General features: G+C 40.2%; 1 protein-coding gene across 1 annotated transcript in view; it reads right to left on the bottom strand.

Moving 5' to 3' along the window:
* The window catches only part of LOC132762960 (synaptotagmin-like protein 2), a 54,194-nt gene extending 35,877 nt beyond the window's left edge, over positions 1–18,317 (bottom strand). The window contains exons 1-2 of the mRNA XM_060756229.2: positions 18,176–18,317; positions 1,826–2,356 (exon numbers count right to left, since the gene is read on the bottom strand). Coding sequence (XP_060612212.2) covers positions 1,826–1,926 — 101 coding nt within the window. The 5' untranslated portion in view covers positions 1,927–2,356; positions 18,176–18,317. The remainder of the gene's footprint in view (positions 1–1,825; positions 2,357–18,175) is intronic.
* Between the last annotated feature and the right edge of the window lie 3,014 nt (positions 18,318–21,331).

Here is a 21,331-nt window from a genome sequence, read left to right as displayed (position 1 = left end):
TGGTTCAGCCAGATGAATATGAAGGGATTGGTATTCCAAAGCATCGGAGAATGGTGGTAAATGTGGGGGTTTTAGATCAAGATCTTGTCTGGGAGAATGGGCTTGAAAGTGAAACTACTTCGGAGTCCAGCAGACAGGGAGATGCAGTGGCTGGCGGAGACCTTTTGCCTAGTAGTGTCATAGCAACCCCTGATAAGGAATCGAATGGGCAAGAAAGCTCACCCAAAAACACACCTGTGCTCAGCAGACATGTCAGGCTTGAACTTAGGGAGAAATCAAACAAGCTAAGGAAGTCACAAAGACTCTGAGAAACAACAGCATGAGAAATCACACAGGCAAAGGAGCCAAGGTCACAGATATGACGTCATGGCTTGTGGTCCTTAAATCAGAGAAGTACCTTTAGAATTCAGATCAGGCAACACTGCAAAGCAGTGAGGATCTCAAACATTGTTTCCAGTTCATGGTTTGAGTCTATAAACTTGGGAGTTTGGATTCATGTTTTAAGAAGTTTCAATACTCTTGCTTTTGGGTTAATGTTCATATTCTGATTCTGGTTTTTCCTGTTTCTTGTTTGAACTGTTTGGATTATTGGGTTGTTGTAGGTTTTTTGGGCTTTATGGCCATGCTCTAGAAGCATTCTCTCCTGATGTTTCACCTACATCTGTGGCAGGCATCCTCAGAAGTTGTGAGGTCTGTTGGAAACTATGAGGGTTGAATGAAAAGTAATGCCTCCACCTTCGTAACTCAACAGATGGCAGTACTGGTATGTGGCAGGTACTGGCTTGTTCAGTAGACTCTCCTCTACAATTCCAGTTTGGTGGGAAGCCTTATCATTGAATGGTTAAAGTGCGAAGTATAGAACCCTGCACAGATGGTTGGTCAATGCGACTTAAGCAACATGCAGTCATTGAATTCTTGACAGCAGAAGGGAGATTCATCAGAGAATGCAAGCCATTTACGTTGATTGTGCTGATGTGAGTACTGTGCTTTGTTGGGCGAGTAAGTTTAAAGATGTTGAGGTGGGAACATCTGACTTGTGTGACAAGCAAAGAGTTGGACGTCCTGTGACAGCAACTACCGAGTTCCACAAGTAACAGGTTGACAGATTGATTTGGGACGATCATCGTATCACTCAGAGAGAAATTTCAAGCATAATCGGCATTTCACAAGAACATGTGGGTCACATTATTGCTTTGCTTGGCTATTGGAAGATCTGAGCATGATGGGTTGTGGAAACAGAATGTTGACTTCTTCCATGACGGCTTCAGAAAACTTGTTCAATGTTGGCAGAAATGTATCCAATTGTCTGGTGATTATGTGGAAAAGTGAATACTGGTAGTTAAAGAGCACATTGTAATGATTATTTCTGCATTTGCTTTATTAAAATATTCCCATCCAAACCCAAGTAACGAAGGTGGAGGAATTACTTTTCATTCAACCCTTGTAGGAAAATTGGATTATTGCCTTCGGAGTGTTTTTCTCTATTGCCAGTTTGAATTGGCCTATTGCTTGTTGATGATTTTTCCCATTACCTGTTGATTTTGCCTTTCTTGTTTCTCATGGTGATTTTTCCTTTTTATATGTACTTTCCTTAATTAACTATTTTATTGCCACTTTGGGGATTCCTGGCTGGTGTTGTGTGCAAGGAGAATTCTTGCTGGGATGCAACACCTTCCATATCCCTGGCTATTTAAAATAAACATGACCACCAATGAAACAATTATCCATATGATCCCTCAAACCTGTTGCTTCATGTGGCCCAATGCTAGGCCAAGTGAAGCTTCACCTTTCCCAATATGAAAATATTATAGTTCCAGCTTCATACCTGATACGGTCACCATCTTTCTTCTTGAGTTCTGCATCCCTCTGCAGAACTTTCATCAGTTTTCCATACTCCTCTTCAGTCAGAAAGCTGAGGTCCAGCATCTTCTTCCAGCTTCCTTCAGCCAAGCTATAGATAGGGAGTTTGGAAACAGCAACTATTAGGGGGGCATTGAGTGGAGGCTCTGCAAGGACTCGTCACCCAAACTGGAGAGTATGGTGACCACCAATTCAAGCCAGTTTGCCTTGGAGAAGGATCTGCCAGTGGGTCCAGCCTGGAAAATCAAAACATGGACCTGTTCTTCTATGATTTGAGCCTCTTTGTAGCGTGTCTATGGAAGCTAGAAGTCTCTCCATAGAGCTTTAGTCCTTCATTTAATCCATATCCAGCAAGGGAAGCATAAATGAACCAGTTCCCTCAATGAGAAGTTGATGTGTCACCAGATGCGAAGAATTCGAAGACAGGAGCAATGGCTGCGGTTCCAGCAAAAGCTTTCTCCTATCAAGACATCTCGCCGATCTGGTTCAGTGGCACCTGCAAAGAAAAGAATAGGGGAAGGGAGAAGAATAACACATTGACTGAGATGCCTTTTCTCGATTAAGGCAACATGTGGTGACCGCATGTGTACATTGGGAATGTTGACTCATGACTTCCAGTGAGCAAGGCTTTGTGTTTGCAGAAAATGGAAAGGGGGAGGAGGGGAAGAAAGAGACATGGCTGCTAATGCGATATCAAACTGATATAAGTTTGTGTGACACAACCTCACTACCTCTGAGGATGCTTGCCTTAGATGCAGGTGAAACGTCAGGAGAGAATGCCTCTAGAATATGGCCATATAGCCTGAAAAAACCTACAACAACCCAGTGATTCCGGCCATGAAAGCCTTCGACAATACATAGTGGTTTGAGTTTTGGACCATGACTCTGGACAGCAGGGTTCGATTTCTGCTCAGCCATAGAAATCCATTTGGTGACCTTGAATGAGTCACATTCTCTCAGCCACAGAATATCTTAGGGTCATCACCATAGGTCATAAACTACTTGAAGGCACACAACAACAACAATAACAACAACAACAACAACAACAGCAACATAGTATTGTGTCAGTATGCTCTGCTGTGCAGTTTATGTAAGAAATTAAGGGTGCTGTTCATATTTTGATGTATTATTGAACGCTTTCATGGTTAGAATCACTGGGTTGTTGTAGGTTTTTTGGGCTGTATGGCCATGTTCTAGAAGCATTCTCTCCTGACGTTTTGCCTGCATTTGTGGAAAGCACCCTTAGAGGTTTTGAGGTTTTGTGGATGCTTGCCACAGATGCAGGCGAAACGTCAGGAGAGAATGCTTCTAGAACATGGCCATACAGCCCAAAAAACCTACAACAATCCTGTTCATATTTGTTAGGACAATGTCTTGTTTCCTTTCGATGGCCAGAGTCGCTTTATTAGGAAACCAATCCTTTTGTTCCAGTGGCGGATTTTGGTCCCTATCTGTGAAGATCTGTATCTTAGAAAAGCTACTCTTTCCGATAACATTCAAAAAAGGAGCTGTAATTTAGCATAAAAGGGGAAAGAAAAAGGCATCTAGTGACCCTTTTAAAACAACACAAAGTATTTTTTTAAAAAAGCACATATTTGTGTTTTTTCAGAAAACATATGTTGAAACAAATTACTTGGAGATCTAGGTTTCCAACCTATGGTGACCTTAAGGCAAACCTATTATTATTATCATCATCATCATTTGAAACACCACAAGATGAGTCCACAGCAGACACTCTGCTGGCTGTTGGATCACACATCGGACACTTCCCAAGTGTCTAGGACTGTGTGATGTATCGGCGAATAATGCGTGCAGATCCCAGTAAGGTGGCCTTTTGCAGCTGGCAGATGGTAATTTTGTCACCGCCAATTGTGTTTAAGTGCAGGCCAAGGTCTTTAGGCACTGCACCCAGTGTGTCGATCATCACTGGGACCACCTTGACTGGCTTGTGCCACAGTCTATTATTATTATTATTATTATTATTATTATTATTATTTGAAACACAACAAGATGAGTCCATAGCAGACACTCTGCTGGCTGTTGAATTGGATCACACGTTGGACACTTCCAAAGTATTATTATTATTATTATTATTATTATTATTAGAAACACAACAAGATGAGTCCACAGCAGACATTCTGCTGGCTGTTGTAATGGATCACATGTCGGACACTTCCCAAATGTCTAGGACTGTGTGATGTATTGGCGAATAATGCGTGCAGATCCCAGTAACTGCAGTTGACAGCGCCGATTGTATTTAAGTGCAGGCCAAGGTCTTTAGGCACTGCACCCAGTGTGCTGATGACCACTGGGACCACCTTGACTGGCTTGTGCCACAGTCTTTGCAGTTCGAACTTTAAATCCTCATATCGTGTCATATTTTCCAGCTGTTTCTCTTCATCATCATCATCAAAATCATAAGCATCATCATTATTATTAGAAACACCACAAGATGAGTCCACAGCAGACACTCTGCTTATTATTATTATTATTATTATTATTATTATTATTATATACATAAGAAGATTAGCACACAGGAAACAAAATCACGATGCTGGCTTTTATATTTGATCACATGTCAGACACATCTCAAGTGCCTAGGATTGTGTAATGTATCAGCACATAAGGTGTGCAGATCCGAGTAGAGTAGCCTTTTGCATGTGACAGATGGTAATTTTGTCAGTGCTGATTGTTTTTAAGTACAGGCCAAGGTCTTTAGGCACAGCACCCAGTATGCCGATCACCACTGGGACCACCTTGACGGGCTTGTGCCAGAGTCTTTGCAGTTCTTCTATTATTATTATTATTATTATTATTATTATTATTATTATTATTATTATATACACAACAAGATTAGTATACAGTAAACAAGATCACTATGCTGGCTTTTGTATTTGATCATATATCAGACACTTCCCAAGTGTCTAGGACTGTGTGGTGTGTTGGTGAATAATGCATACAAATGAGAGTAGGGTAGCCTTTTGCATGTGATAGATGGTAATTTTGTCAGTGCCGATTGTTTTTAAGTGCAGGCCAAGGTTTTTAGGCACTGCACCTAGTGTGCCGATCACCACTGGGACCACCTTGACTGGCTTGTGCCAGAGTCTTTGCAGTTCTATTATTATTATTATTATTATTATTATATACACAACAAGATTAGTACACAGTAAACAAGATCAATATGCTGGCTTTTGTATTTGATCATATATCAGACACTTCCCAAGAGTCTAGGATTGTGTGATGTGTTGGTGAATGATGCATGCAAATTAGAGTAGGGTAGCCTTTTGCATGTGACAGATGGTAATTTTATCAGTGCCGATTGTTTTTAAGTGCAGGCCAAGATCTTTAGGCACTGCACCTAGTGTTCCAATCACCGCTGAGACCACCTTTACTGGCTTGTGCCAGTTCTATATTTTTTTATTACTACTGTATTATTGTTGTTATTATTATTATTTGCATACCCTGTTTTTTCTCTCCACAAAGGAGACTCAAAGCAACTACTACAGGGTTTTCTTGACCAGATATGTTCAGGAGAGATTTGCCTTTTGCTTTCCTCTGAGGCTGAGAAGGTGTGACTTGCCTATGCTGGTTTCATGGCTGAGCAGGGATTCAAACCAAACATCTTCTATGGTATCTTATGAAGGCACACCTAAGAAATGCCATGTTCTGCTTCTGTTTTTGCTCTGTCTCCCACTGGAAACAGCTCACAGTTTCGGTGAGGAATGGGTTGTGCCATGTTGGCAAGGAATTCCATTGTTTAGTTGTTCGTACTGCCTCTACTCCTGGCAAGGCAAACAGTCCAATCTCACAGAGAGAGAGGAAATACAAGGTAAAGAACTGTTCAGCAGCACTCAGGATCAAAATGTATCTGAACAGGGCATGTAAGATTAAAAGACTTTCCTCTTTGAGCCACTATTACTTATTAACTTGGCTGGAAAGGAACAAAGGCAGAATTTATTGGCTTTGGGAATCTCACACTAGGTGTTTCAGTTGCAGGATTTCAAGCCGGTTCCAAATTATGGTGACCCTCAAGGCAAACCTATACTAAGGTTTTCTTAGCAAGACTGCTTTGGGGACGGGGACCAGAGGTTGCATCTGATTTTTTTATGAAGCTGAGAGAGTGTGACTTGCAAAGGTTGTCCATGGCTGAGCAGGGATTCAAATCCTGGTCTCTCCAAAGATGCAGTCAAACCACTACATCATACTATCTGAACAAAGTTGTCAGCTGTGTTTATAAAACACTTGGTATGGCAAAAAGGATAGAGACAATAAGGCAATGTTTCTCAACCTAGCGGGTTGGGACCCCTGGGGGGGGGGGGGTCGTGAGTGGGGTTTCAGAGGCATCGCCAAAGACCATCATATTTCTGATGGTCTTAGGAACCCTTTTAGCAGAGAAAAGGGTTCCTACTGAATTGGACATGGCTCTCAACAAATGTAAGAATGGCAAAGCAGCTGGCCTGGATGTTCTACGGATGGAACAAATCAAGAACTTTGGTCCAAAAGCAAGGCGCTGGCTGCTGGAGCTGATGAACAACTGCACTGCATCCTGTCAGATCCCCAAAATCTGGAGGAAAGCAAGAGTCATCGCCATCTTGAAGCCAGGCAAAGACCGTAGTGATCCAAAAAACTACAGACCAATCTCCCTGTTGTGCCACCTCTACAAAGTTCTGGAGAGACTTATTTTGCATAGAATTATGGAAAATATAGACCCCTGTCTGATCCCATAGCAAGCTGGCTTCAGGAAAGGCAATAGCTGCACATCGCAAGTGCTGAACCTGACTCAGCACATAGAAGATGGCTTTGAAAGGCAGCAGATCACAGGAGCTGTCTTCATAGACCTGTCAGCGGCTTATGATACTGTGAACCACTGCCTCCTCCTGAGACACGATAAATAAATAAATAAATAGCAGAGAAGGCTGGAGATCTCTCTGCCTGTCCTTCTCTGCCTGGGAACTACAACTTCCAGAATCCAAAAACAGATACCTCCCAACATCACCAATATTCAATGTTGACTCTGTAGGTAGTGTGTCAAGTTTGAAGGAGATCCATTGTGGGCTGAGCTCAGGGTGCTCTTTGGCAGAAATACTCAATATGCCCAAATGTGAACACTGGTGGAGTTTGGGGAAAATAGAATCTTGACATTTGGGAGTTGTAGTTGCTGGGATTTATAGTTCACCTACAATCACAGAGCATTCTGAACCCCACCAAGGATAGAATTGGGCCAAACCTCCCACACAGAACCCCCATGTGGGCCACAGCAACTATAAATCCCAGCAACTATTATTTCCAAATGTCAAGGTCTATTTTCCCCAAACTCCACCAGTGTTCACATTTGGGCATATTGAGTATTTCTGCCAAGTTTGGTCCAGATCCACCACCATTTCAATCCACAGTGCTCTTTGGATGTAGGTGAACTACAACTCCAAAATTCAAGGTCAGTGCCCACCAAACCCTTCCAGTGTTTTCTGTTGGTTGTGGGAGTTCTAGGTGCCAAGACTGATTCAATTCCATCGTTGATGGAGTTCCGAATGGTCTTTGATTGTAGGTGAACTATAGATCCCAGCAACTACAACTCCTAAATGACAAAACCAATCCCCTCCCCAACCCCACCAGTATTCAAATGTGGGCGTATTGGGTATTTGTGCCAAAATTTGGTCAAGTGAATGAAAATACATCCTGTATATCAGATCACGATTCATAACAGTATCAAAATTACACTTGTGAAGTAGCAAGAAAAAATAATTTTATGGTTGGGGGTCATCACAACATGAGGAACTGGATTAAGGGGTTGCGGCATTAGGAAGGTTGAGAACCACTGTAATAAGGCATCAAGAGAAGCTGAAGGCAGATGGATAACAATAGGAATTACAGAGTTGGAAAGAATTGCAAGTGGCAAACACAAATAAACACATGTAAACAGGAGGTAATTTACCAAAATCATAATCATTCAAGTCCCCAGTTTCCTTGTTTTCCACCCTAACATGTCTTTGGGAAAGTGAGGTGTGTGTACACACACACACACACACACACACACACAGAGGTAGGGTTTTTTAAACTAATTGGTCATAGTGAAGAGTTCTCCAAAAGCAGTTTGTGCGTAAATACCCCCAAGATACCAAATCCCATCTGATCTTGGAAGCTAAGCACTGTCAACGTTGGTTAGCACTTGTCACATATGTCCCTATGTCACATTCTCCAAATTGGATACCACAAAGGATAGGGGGGAAATCCACGCCCTAGCTGAGCCAAGACCCAAAGCAAGGTCAAGGTGTCTACAGAAGGAATTGCTGAGCTGGCACAGTGTCTCTCTGCAAACAAAGGGCGCTGTGTGGCCCATGGCTCTGGCTCCCGAGACCTTGCTCTCTCCCACCTGCGATTCCTCCATCCCACCTGCCAAAGGCTCAAGGCCGGGCCAGCTCTGTCAATATCTCAATATAATCCCAGCTGCCAGAACGGTTTTTGTGAATGCTTTTATTGTTTGAATTCACCCAGTTCAAAAATGAAACACCTGCAAAAGATGTTACCGTGTTGGGATTTTTTTTTTCATGTCAGGAGCAACTTGAGAAACTACAATTGGCCATCTGCAAGGACGTTGCCTTGGGGGATGCCCAGATGTTTTGATGTTTTACCATCCTTGCGGGAGGCTTCTCTCATGTCCTCGCATGGGGAGCTGGAGCTGATAGACGGAGCTCTCCCTGGATTCGAACCCTTGACCTGTCGGGTCTTCAGTCCTGTTGGCACAAGGGTTCTTACTACATCAGCCCTCCACGTTTCTGGTTGCTTCCAGAGGCACTACAAGTGGCCAGCTACTGGTCAAAGGACATTTAACCAACTACCAAGCTTGCAAACTTTGTGTTTTGTTTATGTGTTTGTTAAAAAATGCAATACAACTGTTTGGTTTGCTCCTGCCACGATAAATAAATAAATAGCCCTCCACGTTCCCTGGAGTCCAAGAAACATGATCCTTTTGAAAGTGGAACACTTCCAAATAATAATAATAATAATAATAATAATAATTTGCTTGCATTATTCGCTGATACATCACACAGTCCTACACACATGGAAAGTGTCCGATGTGTGATTCAATACAATAGCCAGCAGAGTGATCTTGTTTGCTGTGGACTGATCTTGTTATGTTTCAAATAATAATAATAATAATAATAATAATAATAATAATAATAATAATAATTCAGCTGTTGCAAGAAGATCACGTAGACAGACTACAAGCAGAGGCATAACACTGTTGCTCAGATGATTCATTAGAACTTGTGCTACAAGTACCATCTGCCTTAGACAAAGAACTGGTGAGATCACAAGCCGGAAAAAGTTACAGAGAATTAACATGTCAAACTACTCTGGGACTTCCGAATTCAGATAGACAGAGTTTTGGAGCACAATACTCCTGACCTCACAATCGTGTTAAAAAACAAAGTATGGATTGTCAATGTTGCAATCCCAGGTGACAGCAGGATTGAAGAGAAGCAACTGGAAAAGCTGACACAATATGAGGATTTAAAGATCGAACTGCAAAGACTCTGCTACAAGCCAGTCAAGGTGGTCCCAGTGGTGATTGGCACACTGGGTGAAGTGCCTAAAGACCTTGGCCTGCACTTAAACACAATCGGCGCTCCCAAAATTACCATTTGCCAGCTGCAGAAGGCCACCTTACTAGGATCTGCACACATTATTTGCCAATACATCACACAACCGTAGACACTTGGGAAGTGTCCACCGTATGATCCAACACAAAAGCCAACACAGTGTCTTCTGTGGACTCATCTTGTTGTGTTTCTAATAATAATAATAATAATAATAATAATAATAATAATAATGGTAATAATAAGTATTACCTGCCTCTTCCAATGGCTCGCCTATATATAGAAGCTCAGAACTTCTCTAGTGAGAGCATTGAGGAAGACTGTACATGTCCATCCAATGTGGTATTTTATATTCAAATTCAAAATGCAAGGAAAGGAATTTCTAGTCTGCAAAGAACATTGACCCGATAGTCTTTTGAGTGTCCCAGTCTTGCCTGTTTTGCGATCTGTGATACGGAACTTGCCAGAGGAGACATCCGGCAGTCTAGACTAGTTAAACAGACTCCACCTATTGAATCTACATTATTCCCAAATATTGAACCTGCAGCAGTTAACTTACAGGAATCCAAATTCTATTCCACAGTAATTGTGGCCATTTTTGAAAGAAAAAAAAGAGAGATACACGTGCTCGATTCAGCCTATGTATCTGTTTGTGTGGGCTTTTGTCATATTATTTGAGAAAACAGAAATGCTGGGCCACTCTAATGACTATCATGTCAGACTACACCAGGCATGGGCAAACTTCAGCCCTCCAGGTGTTTTGGACTTCAACTCCCACAATTCCTAACAGCCTACCGGCTGTTAGGAATTGTGGGAGTTGAAGTCCAAAACACCTGGAGGGCTGAAGTTTGCCCATGCCTGGTCTACACAGTAGAATGAATACAGTTTGACACCACTTTAAGCATATTTTTATTTTTTAATTCTTTGCATGTTATTACCTATGGTGGAACTAATGAATACAGGCAACATCTGTTTTTCCAGATGTTACTGCAGCATTTCTCCTCAATGCTAACCAGTGCAATCATTAGGGATAATAGGAGTTGTAGTCCAACGGACAACAAAAACTGGCCACCTCTGATATATACATTTATTTATTTATTTTATGACATTTAAGCGCCCTTCTCACTCCAAAGGGGACTCAAAGCAGCTTACAAGATAATACAATATATTATATTATTAGCATAGTACAATATCAGTATTAAATATTACTATATTGTACTGCACCATTATATTGTAATATTAGTAATATTACATGCAATATAAATATATAATAATAATAATAATAATATTTTTTTTGTCATGTCAGGAGCAACTTGAGAAACTGCAAGTCGCTCCTGGTGTGAGAGAATTGGCCGTCTGCAAGGACGTTGCCCAGGGGACGCATGGATGATTTGATGTTTTTATCATCCTTTTGGGATGCTTCTCTCATGTCCCCGCATGAGGAGCTGGAGCTGATAGAGGGAGCTCATCCGCCTCTCCCCGGATTCGAACCTGCGACCTGTCGGTCTTCAGTCCTGCCGGCACAGGGGTTTAACCCACTGCGCTACCGGGGGCTCCATATATAGAATTATAATATCATATTACTATTATCAGTATTATATTGCATTAATTATAATATTATAAATAATATATATATATATATATATATATATATATATATATAATCTTACATTATATTATAGTATTAGAATAGGTCCAGAGCAAACTCACCCAATTCCGCTGAGCCACTGCCAAATCCCAACTTGTTCTGTTGTGGCATCCATCAGACCAAGTCTGCAGAATAGACTCAAAGGACTCTTTAGGAATGCATGCCATGCGCAAAGGGTTTAATCCAGGAATGCCTTCCGTGAATGAACCCCCTGCCTGGCATTTCCCCTTAAGAGAGCCAACCCCAAAGGCATGATCCCTGTGTTGTTATACAATCCCCAAACAGCTTCACTGTGCAACTGTGCAAGACATAGTCCCATACGATTCTTGTATTCATATATCATTTATCCCCATCCAACATAATATGTCATTTCTAGGCATTTTCTAGATCATCCAGCGCAACTCCATGGTAGATGTCCTTCATTCTAATAGGGTTCACTATTTTCTATGGTTTGGCATATTCCCTCCGAAATCTGCAATAAAGTCCAATCCTTTGGGGGAAGAGAAGGCAAAACACTTTGTAAAACTCTAACTCCCAGGATTCCATAGTACTGAGCTACAATAGGTAACGTGGTCTCAAACTGCATTGATTCTACAGTGTAGACACATTCCAAGTGAGAAAAGGGAATGGAATGCTTTCCTTTGAAAGAGGGTGCTGAATAGAGACTTCCCTTGAATGCCAACATTTTGTTGCAGGTTCCCCCCTTGTCTAGACTGAATTCCGTCTGGAATGTCAGAAATGCGGCATTGCAGTCAGCAGTTCTTGCTCCGTTGGGAAAACAATTCTGCTTCAGAAGGAATGGGCACATTGCATGTGACAAGAGACCAGGAAGTCATTATGTTATTATAGGAAAGGTTTAAAGTCAGAAGTAAACAATGTGCTTTGTACTTGGGGAGGTCACGCTAGACCAGGCATGGGCAAACTTTGTCCCTCTGGGTGTTTTGGTCTTCAACTCCCACAATTTCTAACAGCCTACTGAAGTTTGCCCATGCCTGGTTTAAATCATTCTATATGGCTTTCTGACCCAAAGGCCTAGAAGGTTTTAGACACTGAGAACTGGGAAGCCCTGGCCCTTGAGCGCTCCAGCTGGAGGTCAGCTGTGACGAGCAGTGCTGTAGAATTTGAAGAGGCATGAATGGAAGGCGAAAGGGCTGAGGGGGAAAAGGAAAGGGCCTGAGACTGTTAGGAATTGTGGGACTTGAAGTCCAAAACATCCAGAGGGACAACGTTTACCCATGCCTGTGTGAGAAATTAAAAGGAAGTTGTAGTTTCACAAGGTCTTTAGCTTTCTCTGCTAAAGAGTGCTGGTGCTTCACCAAATTACAACTCCCGGGATTTTATAGCATTCAGTTATGGTGGTTGAAGTGGTATCAAACTGCAATAATTCTACAATGTAGGCATGCACTTAGCAACCAGACTTTCCAAGGACATTTAAATAATATTAATTAATTAATTAATTAAATAAATAAATAAATATAAATCTATATAAATAAAAATGTAATGTTCGTTTGTGGGATTAACATAACTCAAAAACCATTGGACAAATTGACACCAAATTTGGACACAAGACACGTGTCAAGCCAACGAGTGACTATCACTCATACCAAAAAACACAGCGGAAGGGACTAAAAAGCCAAAAAACAAAAAATACATTACAATGCATGCGCAAAACTACATATATACACAAACATAAATATATGCACAATAATATATACAAACATATGCATATATACACATACAAAACACATATACACAGAGTGGACCACAGCAACGTGTGGCAGGGGTCAGCTAGTAAAATATAAATAAATAAAATTAATGAAAATATAAATAAATAAAATATAAATATATTGTCGAAGGCTTTCATGGCCGGAATCACTGGGTTGTTGTAGGTTTTTTCGGGCTGTATGGCCTTGGTCTAGAGGCATTCTCTCCTGACGTTTCGCCTGCATCTATGGCAAGCATCATCACTACCTCTGAGGATGCTTGCCATAGATGCAGGCGAAACGTCAGGAGAGAATGCCTCTAGACCAAGGCCATGCAGCCCGAAAAAACCTACACCAACCCAAAATATAAATAAATAAAATTAATGAAAATATAAATAAAAATAAATAAATGAATAAAATAAAAAACCCAAAATATGTGAAATGCGAAAAAACCCAAAATATGTGAAATGCAAAATATGTAAGAGAGAGGAAGCACGTTCTATGACTAATGGACATCTTCATCATTTTATGGAGCACTTATGCAGAAAATATGGTGAATGTCAAAGGTTCTAGTTTCAGACACAAAAGAGGAGCTGTGTGCTGGGTGACAAATAAACAGAGTGCATTTGAGCCTCTACAAATTGGATGCAGCGTTGTTTGATTTTACTGCCTGCAGAAGGAGTGTCTATTTACTCTTACTGATGTTCTGTTAGGAAGGAGAACAAATACAGAGTTTATGTCTCCAGAGCTTCCATCTCTGAGCCAAACTCAAGGTGCATCTACACTGTAAGATAAATACAGTTTGGCAACACTTAAAATTGCAATGGCTCAACTCTATGTGATCAAGGGAGTTGTAGTCTTGAAAGCTCTTTAGCCTTCTCGCCAAAGAGTGCTGGAGAGGCACTAAACGACAAATCCCAGGATCCCATAGCATTGAGCCACAATAAGTGCTTTCAAGATGTATTGATTCTATAGTGTAGATGCATCCTAAGTTTCAAGCCAAGTGTATGCGCTTACAGGGTTGTTGTGAGTTTTCCGGGCTGTATGGCCATGTTCCAGAAGCATTCTCTCCTGACGTTTCACCTACACCTATGCAAGGCATCCTCAGAGGTTGTGAGGTCTGTTGGAAACTAGGCAAGTGAGGTTTATATATCTGCGGAATGTCCATAGTGGGAGAAAGAACTCTTGCCTATTTAAGGCAAGTGGGAATGTTGTATTTGGCCAGCTTGGTTAGCATTTAGTGGCCTTGCAGCTTCAAAGCTTGTCTGGTTGCCACCTGGGAGAATCCTTTGTTGGGAGGTGTTAGCTGGCCTGATTGATTCCCGTTTTTTGAATGTTGCTCTTGATTTACTATCCTGATTTTAGAGGTTTTTTTGTTCATGTTCATGGTTTCCTCCATTCTGTTGAAATTGTCCACATGCTTGTGGGTTTCAATGGCTTCTCTGTGTGGTCTGGCATGGTGGTTGTGAGAGGGGTCTAGCCCAGCTTACTTGTCCGAACGCATCTGCCCCTATGTCCCACCTCATAATCTAAGATCATCCAGGGAGGCCCTACTCTCGCTCCCATCAACAGCGCAAATGCGCCTGGTGGGGACGAGAGACAGGGCCTTCTCAGCTGTGGCCCCCCACCTATGGAACACCCTCCCAAATGAGGTAAGATCCGCTCCCTCCCTCCTGGTTTTTAGGAAAAAATTAAAAACATGGTTTTGGGACCAGGCCTTCGGGCAGTAGAAACAAATCTATGCAGCATTTCGGAAAGACAATGACTGGAACGGCGATTTGACGGATGAGACTGTTTTACTGTTTTAATTATTGTTCTACTGTTTATAGATGTATTTTAATTTGATTTATGTCTAACTGTAATTGTATAATTGTAATTGTTTGTGCTGGCATTGAATTTTGCCATTACCTATGTGGAAACCGCTTTGAGTCCCCTTCGGGGTGAGAAAAGCGGTATACAAATACTGTAAATAAATAATAAATAAAATTTCTGTTTTCTCAAATAATATACTGTGTCCAGGTTGGTTCATCAGGTGCTCTGCTCTGGGTGACCTCTCTGGGTGAATTAGTCTGCAGTGCCGTTACTTGATTCAGGGCCAGCTAGCAGCTCCCAACAAAGGATTCCTCCAAGCAGGAAGTAGCCAGGCTTTGAATCTGCAAGGCCATTCAATGCTAATCATGGTGGCCAATTGCATTCACACTTGCCTCCAATAAACAAGAGTTCTTTCTCTCACCCTGGACATTCCACAGATATATAAACCTCACTTGCCTAGTTTGTAACAGACTTCACAATCTCTGAGGATGCCTGCCATAGATGGGGGCAAAACATCAGGAGAGAATGCTTCTGGAACATGGCCATACAGCCCAGAACACTCACAGCAACCCAGTGCTTCCGGGCATGGAAGCCTTCGACAACATATTTGCTTATAGTTTGCCAAACAAAACAGATTTGCAAACAACTAAAGTAATGAATACAAGTAATGAAAGCCTCCCAGAGTTGTCTGATGAATATGCTGCCTCGCACAATAACAATTTCATGAGAGCAACTTTATGAGTTCATGTCCACACATTAAACACTGCAGACTGCTCCAGGTCTGATTTTCCACTGAGATAAGCTATGTCTTGGGGAGGCAAACAATGGGCAGCACAATAATAAAGGCACTATTTGGACTACATACTCTCCAAACGTCCCAATTTCACTTATAAAATGCCCCACTTTTCCCCTCACTCAAAAAAATTGATTTTGTCATTTGGGAGTTGTAGTTGCTGGGATTTATAGTTCGCCTACAATCAAAGAGCATTCTGAACTCCACCAATGATGGAATTGAACCAAACCTAGCACACAGGACTCCCATGGCCAACAGAAAACACTAGAAGGGTTTGGTGGGCACTGATCTTGAGTTTGGGAGTTGTAGTTCACCTACATCCAGAGAACACTGTGGACTCAAACAATGATGGATCCGGACCAAACTTGGCATGAATATTTATATGCCCAAATATGCACACAGATGGAGTTTGGGGGAAATAGACTTTGACACTTCAGATTTGTAGTTACTGGGATTAATAGTTCACCTACAATCAAAGAGCATTCTGAACTCCACCAATGATGGAATTGAACCAAACTTAGCACACAGGACTCCCATGACCAACAGAAAACATTAGAACGGTTTGGTGGGCATTGATCTTGAGTTTGGGAGTTGTAGTTCACCTACATCCAGAGAACACTGTGGACTCAAACAATGATGGATCCGGACCAAACTTGGCACGAATATTCATATGCCCAAAGATGCACACAGATGGAGTTTGGGGGAAACAGACTTTGACATTTGGGATTTGTAGTTACTGGGATTTATAGTTCACTTACAATCAAAGAGCATTCTGAATCCCACCAATGACAGAAGTGGGGCAAACTTCCCACGCAAACCCCCATGAAAATACTTAAGGCTATCCAGTCCAACTCCCTTCACTAGGACAAGAAAACATAATCAAAGCCCTCCTGACAAAGAGCCATCCAGCCATAGGTATAGATAGATATATAGATAGGTATAGATAGATATATATGATTCACGTACACTCAGAAATATAGTATAATAGATTTGAAAGGGACCCCTAAAGAAGGACAATGATATGTTGCATGTTCCAGAATAGGCAAACCAGACAATCTCCACATCAACACTGACAAAGAGGAGAATTCACCATGACTTATAGGAGTTGTACATACTGGGATGTATAGTTCACCTGCAATCTAACAGCACTCTGAACTTCACCAACCATGGAGCTGGAACTAACTTGGCACACAGAACCCCCATGACCAACAAAGCATACTGGAGGTCTTTGAAGGGATTTATAGGAGTTGTAGTTCATCTACATCCAGAGCGCACTATGAACCCAAACAATGATGGATTTGGACCAAACTTGGCATGCATACCTGATATGCCCGAATTTGAATACTAGTGGGTTTTGAGGGGAATTGGCCTGGACATTTTGGAGTTGTAGGTATTGGGATTTATATTTCACCTACACCAAGAGCGCACTATGAACTCAAACAATGAAGGATTTGGACCAAACTTAGCATGCATACCCAATATGCCCAAATTTGAATACTGGTGTGTTTTGAGGGGAATTGGCCTGGACATTTTAGAATTGTAGGTATTGGGATTTATAGTTCACCTACATCAAGAGCGCATTATGAACCCAAACAATGATGGATTTGGACCAAACTTGGTATGCATACCTGATATGCCCAAATTTGAATACTAGTGGGTTTTGAGGGGAATTGGCGGGGACATTTTGGAGTCCTGTAATCAATGAGCACTCTGAACTGCACCAAAGAGGGAATTGGACCAAACTTGAGCCCCCATTCTCAGTAAAAAATACTAGATGTCTTTGGGGAAATTTCCACTTGCTTTGGGGGAGTTGTAGTTCACCTACATCCAGAGAGCACTGTGCACCCAAACACAAATGGATCTGGACCAAACTTGGCACACATACCTGATATGCCAAAATTTGATTACTGGAGGGGTTTGGAGAGAACTGACCCGCTTTGAGACCACCTAGGGGTGAGAAAAGCAGTATAGAAATACTGTAAATAAAAAATAAATTCCTTTCTGGGAGTTGTAGTTCACCCATAACCAGAGAAACGGTGACCTCCACCGATGATGGACCTGGTCCAAACTTGGCACACACAACCCCCATGACTAACTCAACCTACTGGAGGGGTTTGAGGGCAGTGACTCACCATAGTGGGAGTTGTAGTTTACTCTACAGTCAGAGAGCACACTGAACTCCACTGACGATGCATCTAGAGCAAACTTGCCAACAAAACAAACTTTAAGTACTGATGGAGTTTCTTGGGGTTAACTGGGCATGATGGGAGTTGTAGTTCACTCACAACCTTATGCATTTTGGACCATTAAAAATGGACTTTTTCAAATAACCTGGCTAATGTCAGGTACCCAAGCTTGTGTGTGTGTGTGTATTCAATTCATTCTGTATCTGTTGTCCCTTTCAACAGGGATCTCTAGCTGTCCCTTTCAGATAAAGGACTACAAGTCTCATAATCCACCCACAAAAGGTGCAAAGAAGCAACACATACTGAGTTTTCCTTCTTACTGAAACCCTTAAAGTTCCCAGAGCCCCTTTCCTTATTAGATCTGGCAATTCTAGAGCAAAAGCACCAGGTGGCAACACTAGGAGTGACCCATCCAGACTTGTCAGGGGCTCCTGTCCCTTTAATGATTGTGTAGAAGAGGGCATTTCAGCAGGTGGTGCTTGAAGGGACAAGCAAGGCTGCCGAAATACCCTCCACTACACAAAAAGATACAGGAGCCCTTAATAGTTTTCCCCCTGACAACCTTATCCCCCTACCTGAGCTGCTGTTATAGTATCCGTCGGCGGCAGGACCACGCGGAAGGGGATTGCGGGGGGCGCCGAGGAGAAAGAGCACACAGGGCAAGAAGCTGCCACCGACTACTCCGGCTGCCGAGGTCAGAAAACCCGGACTGGATTCCACTTCGCCCTCCCCTTTGCCCGAACCAGTCGCTTGAAGGAGTCGGCTGGAGATAAAACCCGGACGGGATTTTATTGTCCCACTTTGAAAAACGGATTGACTTTCAAGGAAGTTCTAATCCATGGAGGGCTAAAAAGTAGCTTCTCTACTTTGAAGAAAGAAAGGACCAGTCGCCAGCAGTTTGCAAAAGTTACTTTTTTATGCATAGCACTCACAAAATCCCCTCTATTCTCATGGTTAGGCAAACTCCAATGTCCTTTAATTGGAATATAGTGATTTGTCTTCTAAATTCTGGAGCAAGAAAAGGAAAAAAGTGTTGTCAAAGGCTTTCATGGCTGGAATCACTGGGTTGCTGTGAGTTCTCCAGTCTGAATGTTGCAGGAGCATTCTCTCCTGACGTTTCACTCACATCTATGGCAGGAATCCTCAGGGGTTGTGAGGTCCGTTGGCAACTAGGCAAGTGAGGTTTATATGCATGGGGAATAATAATAATAATAATAATAATAATAATAATAATAATAATAATAATACATGTGGTCTGTTGGCAACTAGGCAAGTGAAGTTTATATACATGGGTAATAATAATAATAATAATAATAATAATACATGTGGTCTGTTGGAAACTAGGAAAGTGAGGTTTATATACATAGGTAATAATAATAATAATAATAATAATAATACATGTGGTCTGTTGGAAACTAGGCAAGTGAAGTTTATATACATGGGTAATAATAATAATAATAATAATACATGTGGTCTGTTGGAAACTAGGCAAGTGAGGTTTATATACATGGGTGGTAATAATAATAATAATAATAATAATAATATATGTGGTCTGTTGGAAACTAGGCAAGTGAAGTTTATATACATGGGTAATAATAATAATAATAATAATAATAATAATAATAATAATATATGTGGTCTGTTGGCAACTAGACAAGTGAGGTTTATATACATGGGTAATAATAATAATAATAATAATACATGTGGTCTGTTGGAAACTAGGAAAGTGAGGTTTATATACATAGGTAATAATAATAATAATAATAATAATAATAATACATGTGGTCTGTTGGAAACTAGGCAAGTGAAGTTTATATACATGGGTAATAATAATAATAATAATAATAATAATAATACATGTGGTCTGTTGGAAACTAGGCAAGTGAGGTTTATATACATGGGTGGTAATAATAATAATAATAATAATAATAATAATAATAATATATGTGGTCTGTTGGAAACTAGGCAAGTGAGGTTTATATACATGGGTAATAATAATAATAATAATAATAATAATAATAATATATGTGGTCTGTTGGCAACTAGACAAGTGAGGTTTATATACATGGGTAATAATAATAATAATAATAATAATAATAATAATAATATATGTGGTCTGTTGGAAACTAGGCAAGTGAGGTTTATATACATGGGTAATAATAATAATAATAATAATAATACATGTGGTCTGTTGGAAACTAGGCAAGTGAGGTTTATATACATGGGTGGTAATAATAATAATAATAATAATATATGTGGTCTGTTGGAAACTAGGCAAGTGAGGTTTATATACATGGGTAATAATAATAATAATAATATATGTGGTCTGTTGGAAACTAGGCAAGTGAGGTTTATATACATGGGTAATAATAATAATAATATATGTGGTCTGTTGGCAACTAGACAAGTGAGGTTTATATACATGGGTAATAATAATAATAATAATAATAATAATAATAATAATAATATATGTGGTCTGTTGGAAACTAGGAAAGTGAGGTTTATATACATAGGTAATAATAATAATAATAATAATAATAATAATAATAATAATACATGTGGTCTGTTGGAAACTAGGCAAGTGAAGTTTATATACATGGGTAATAATAATAATAATAATAATAATACATGTGGTCTGTTGGAAACTAGGCAAGTGAGGTTTATATACATGGGTGGTAATAATAATAATAATAATAATACATGTGGTCTGTTGGAAACTAGGCAAGTGAGGTTTATATACATGGGTGGTAATAATAATAATAATAATAATAATATATGTGGTCTGTTGGAAACTAGGCAAGTGAGGTTTATATACATGGGTAATAATAATAATAATATATGTGGTCTGTTGGAAACTAGGCAAGTGAGGTTTATATACATGGGTAATAATAATAATAATATATGTGGTCTGTTGGCAACTAGACAAGTGAGGTTTATATACATGGGTAATAATAATAATAATAATAATAATAATAATAATAATACATGTGGTCTGTTGGAAACTAGGCAAGTGAGGTTTATATACATGGGTGGTAATAATAATAATAATAATAATAATAATAATAATAATATATGTGGTCTGTTGGAAACTAGGCAAGTGAGGTTTATATACATGGGTAATAATAATAATAATATATGTGGTCTGTTGGCAACTAGACAAGTGAGGTTTATATACATGGGTAATAATAATAATAATAATAATAATAATACATGTGGTCTGTTGGAAACTAGGCAAGTGAGGTTTATATACATGGGTGGTAATAATAATAATAATAATAATAATAATAATAATAATAATAATATATGTGGTCTGTTGGAAACTAGGCAAGTGAGGTTTATATACATGGGTAATAATAATAATAATATATGTGGTCTGTTGGCAACTAGACAAGTGAGGTTTATATACATGGGTAATAATAATAATAATAATAATAATAATACATGTGGTCTGTTGGAAACTAGGCAAGTGAGGTTTATATACATGGGTAATAATAATAATAATAATAATAATAATAATAATAATAATACATGTGGTCTGTTGGAAACTAGGCAAGTGAGGTTTATATACATGGGTAATAATAATAATACATGTAGTCTATTGGAAACTAGGCAAGTAGGGTTTATATAAATGTGGAATAATGTCCAGGGTGGGAGAAAAAACTCTCGTCTGTTGGAGGCAAGTGTGAATGTTGCAATTGGCCAGCTTGATTGGCACTGATTAGCAATTCTAC

Source organism: Anolis sagrei, chromosome 10 (genome assembly GCF_037176765.1).
Source record: "Anolis sagrei isolate rAnoSag1 chromosome 10, rAnoSag1.mat, whole genome shotgun sequence".
Taxonomy (NCBI): domain Eukaryota; kingdom Metazoa; phylum Chordata; class Lepidosauria; order Squamata; family Dactyloidae; genus Anolis; species Anolis sagrei.
This window is presented reverse-complemented; position numbering and strand designations above follow the sequence as displayed.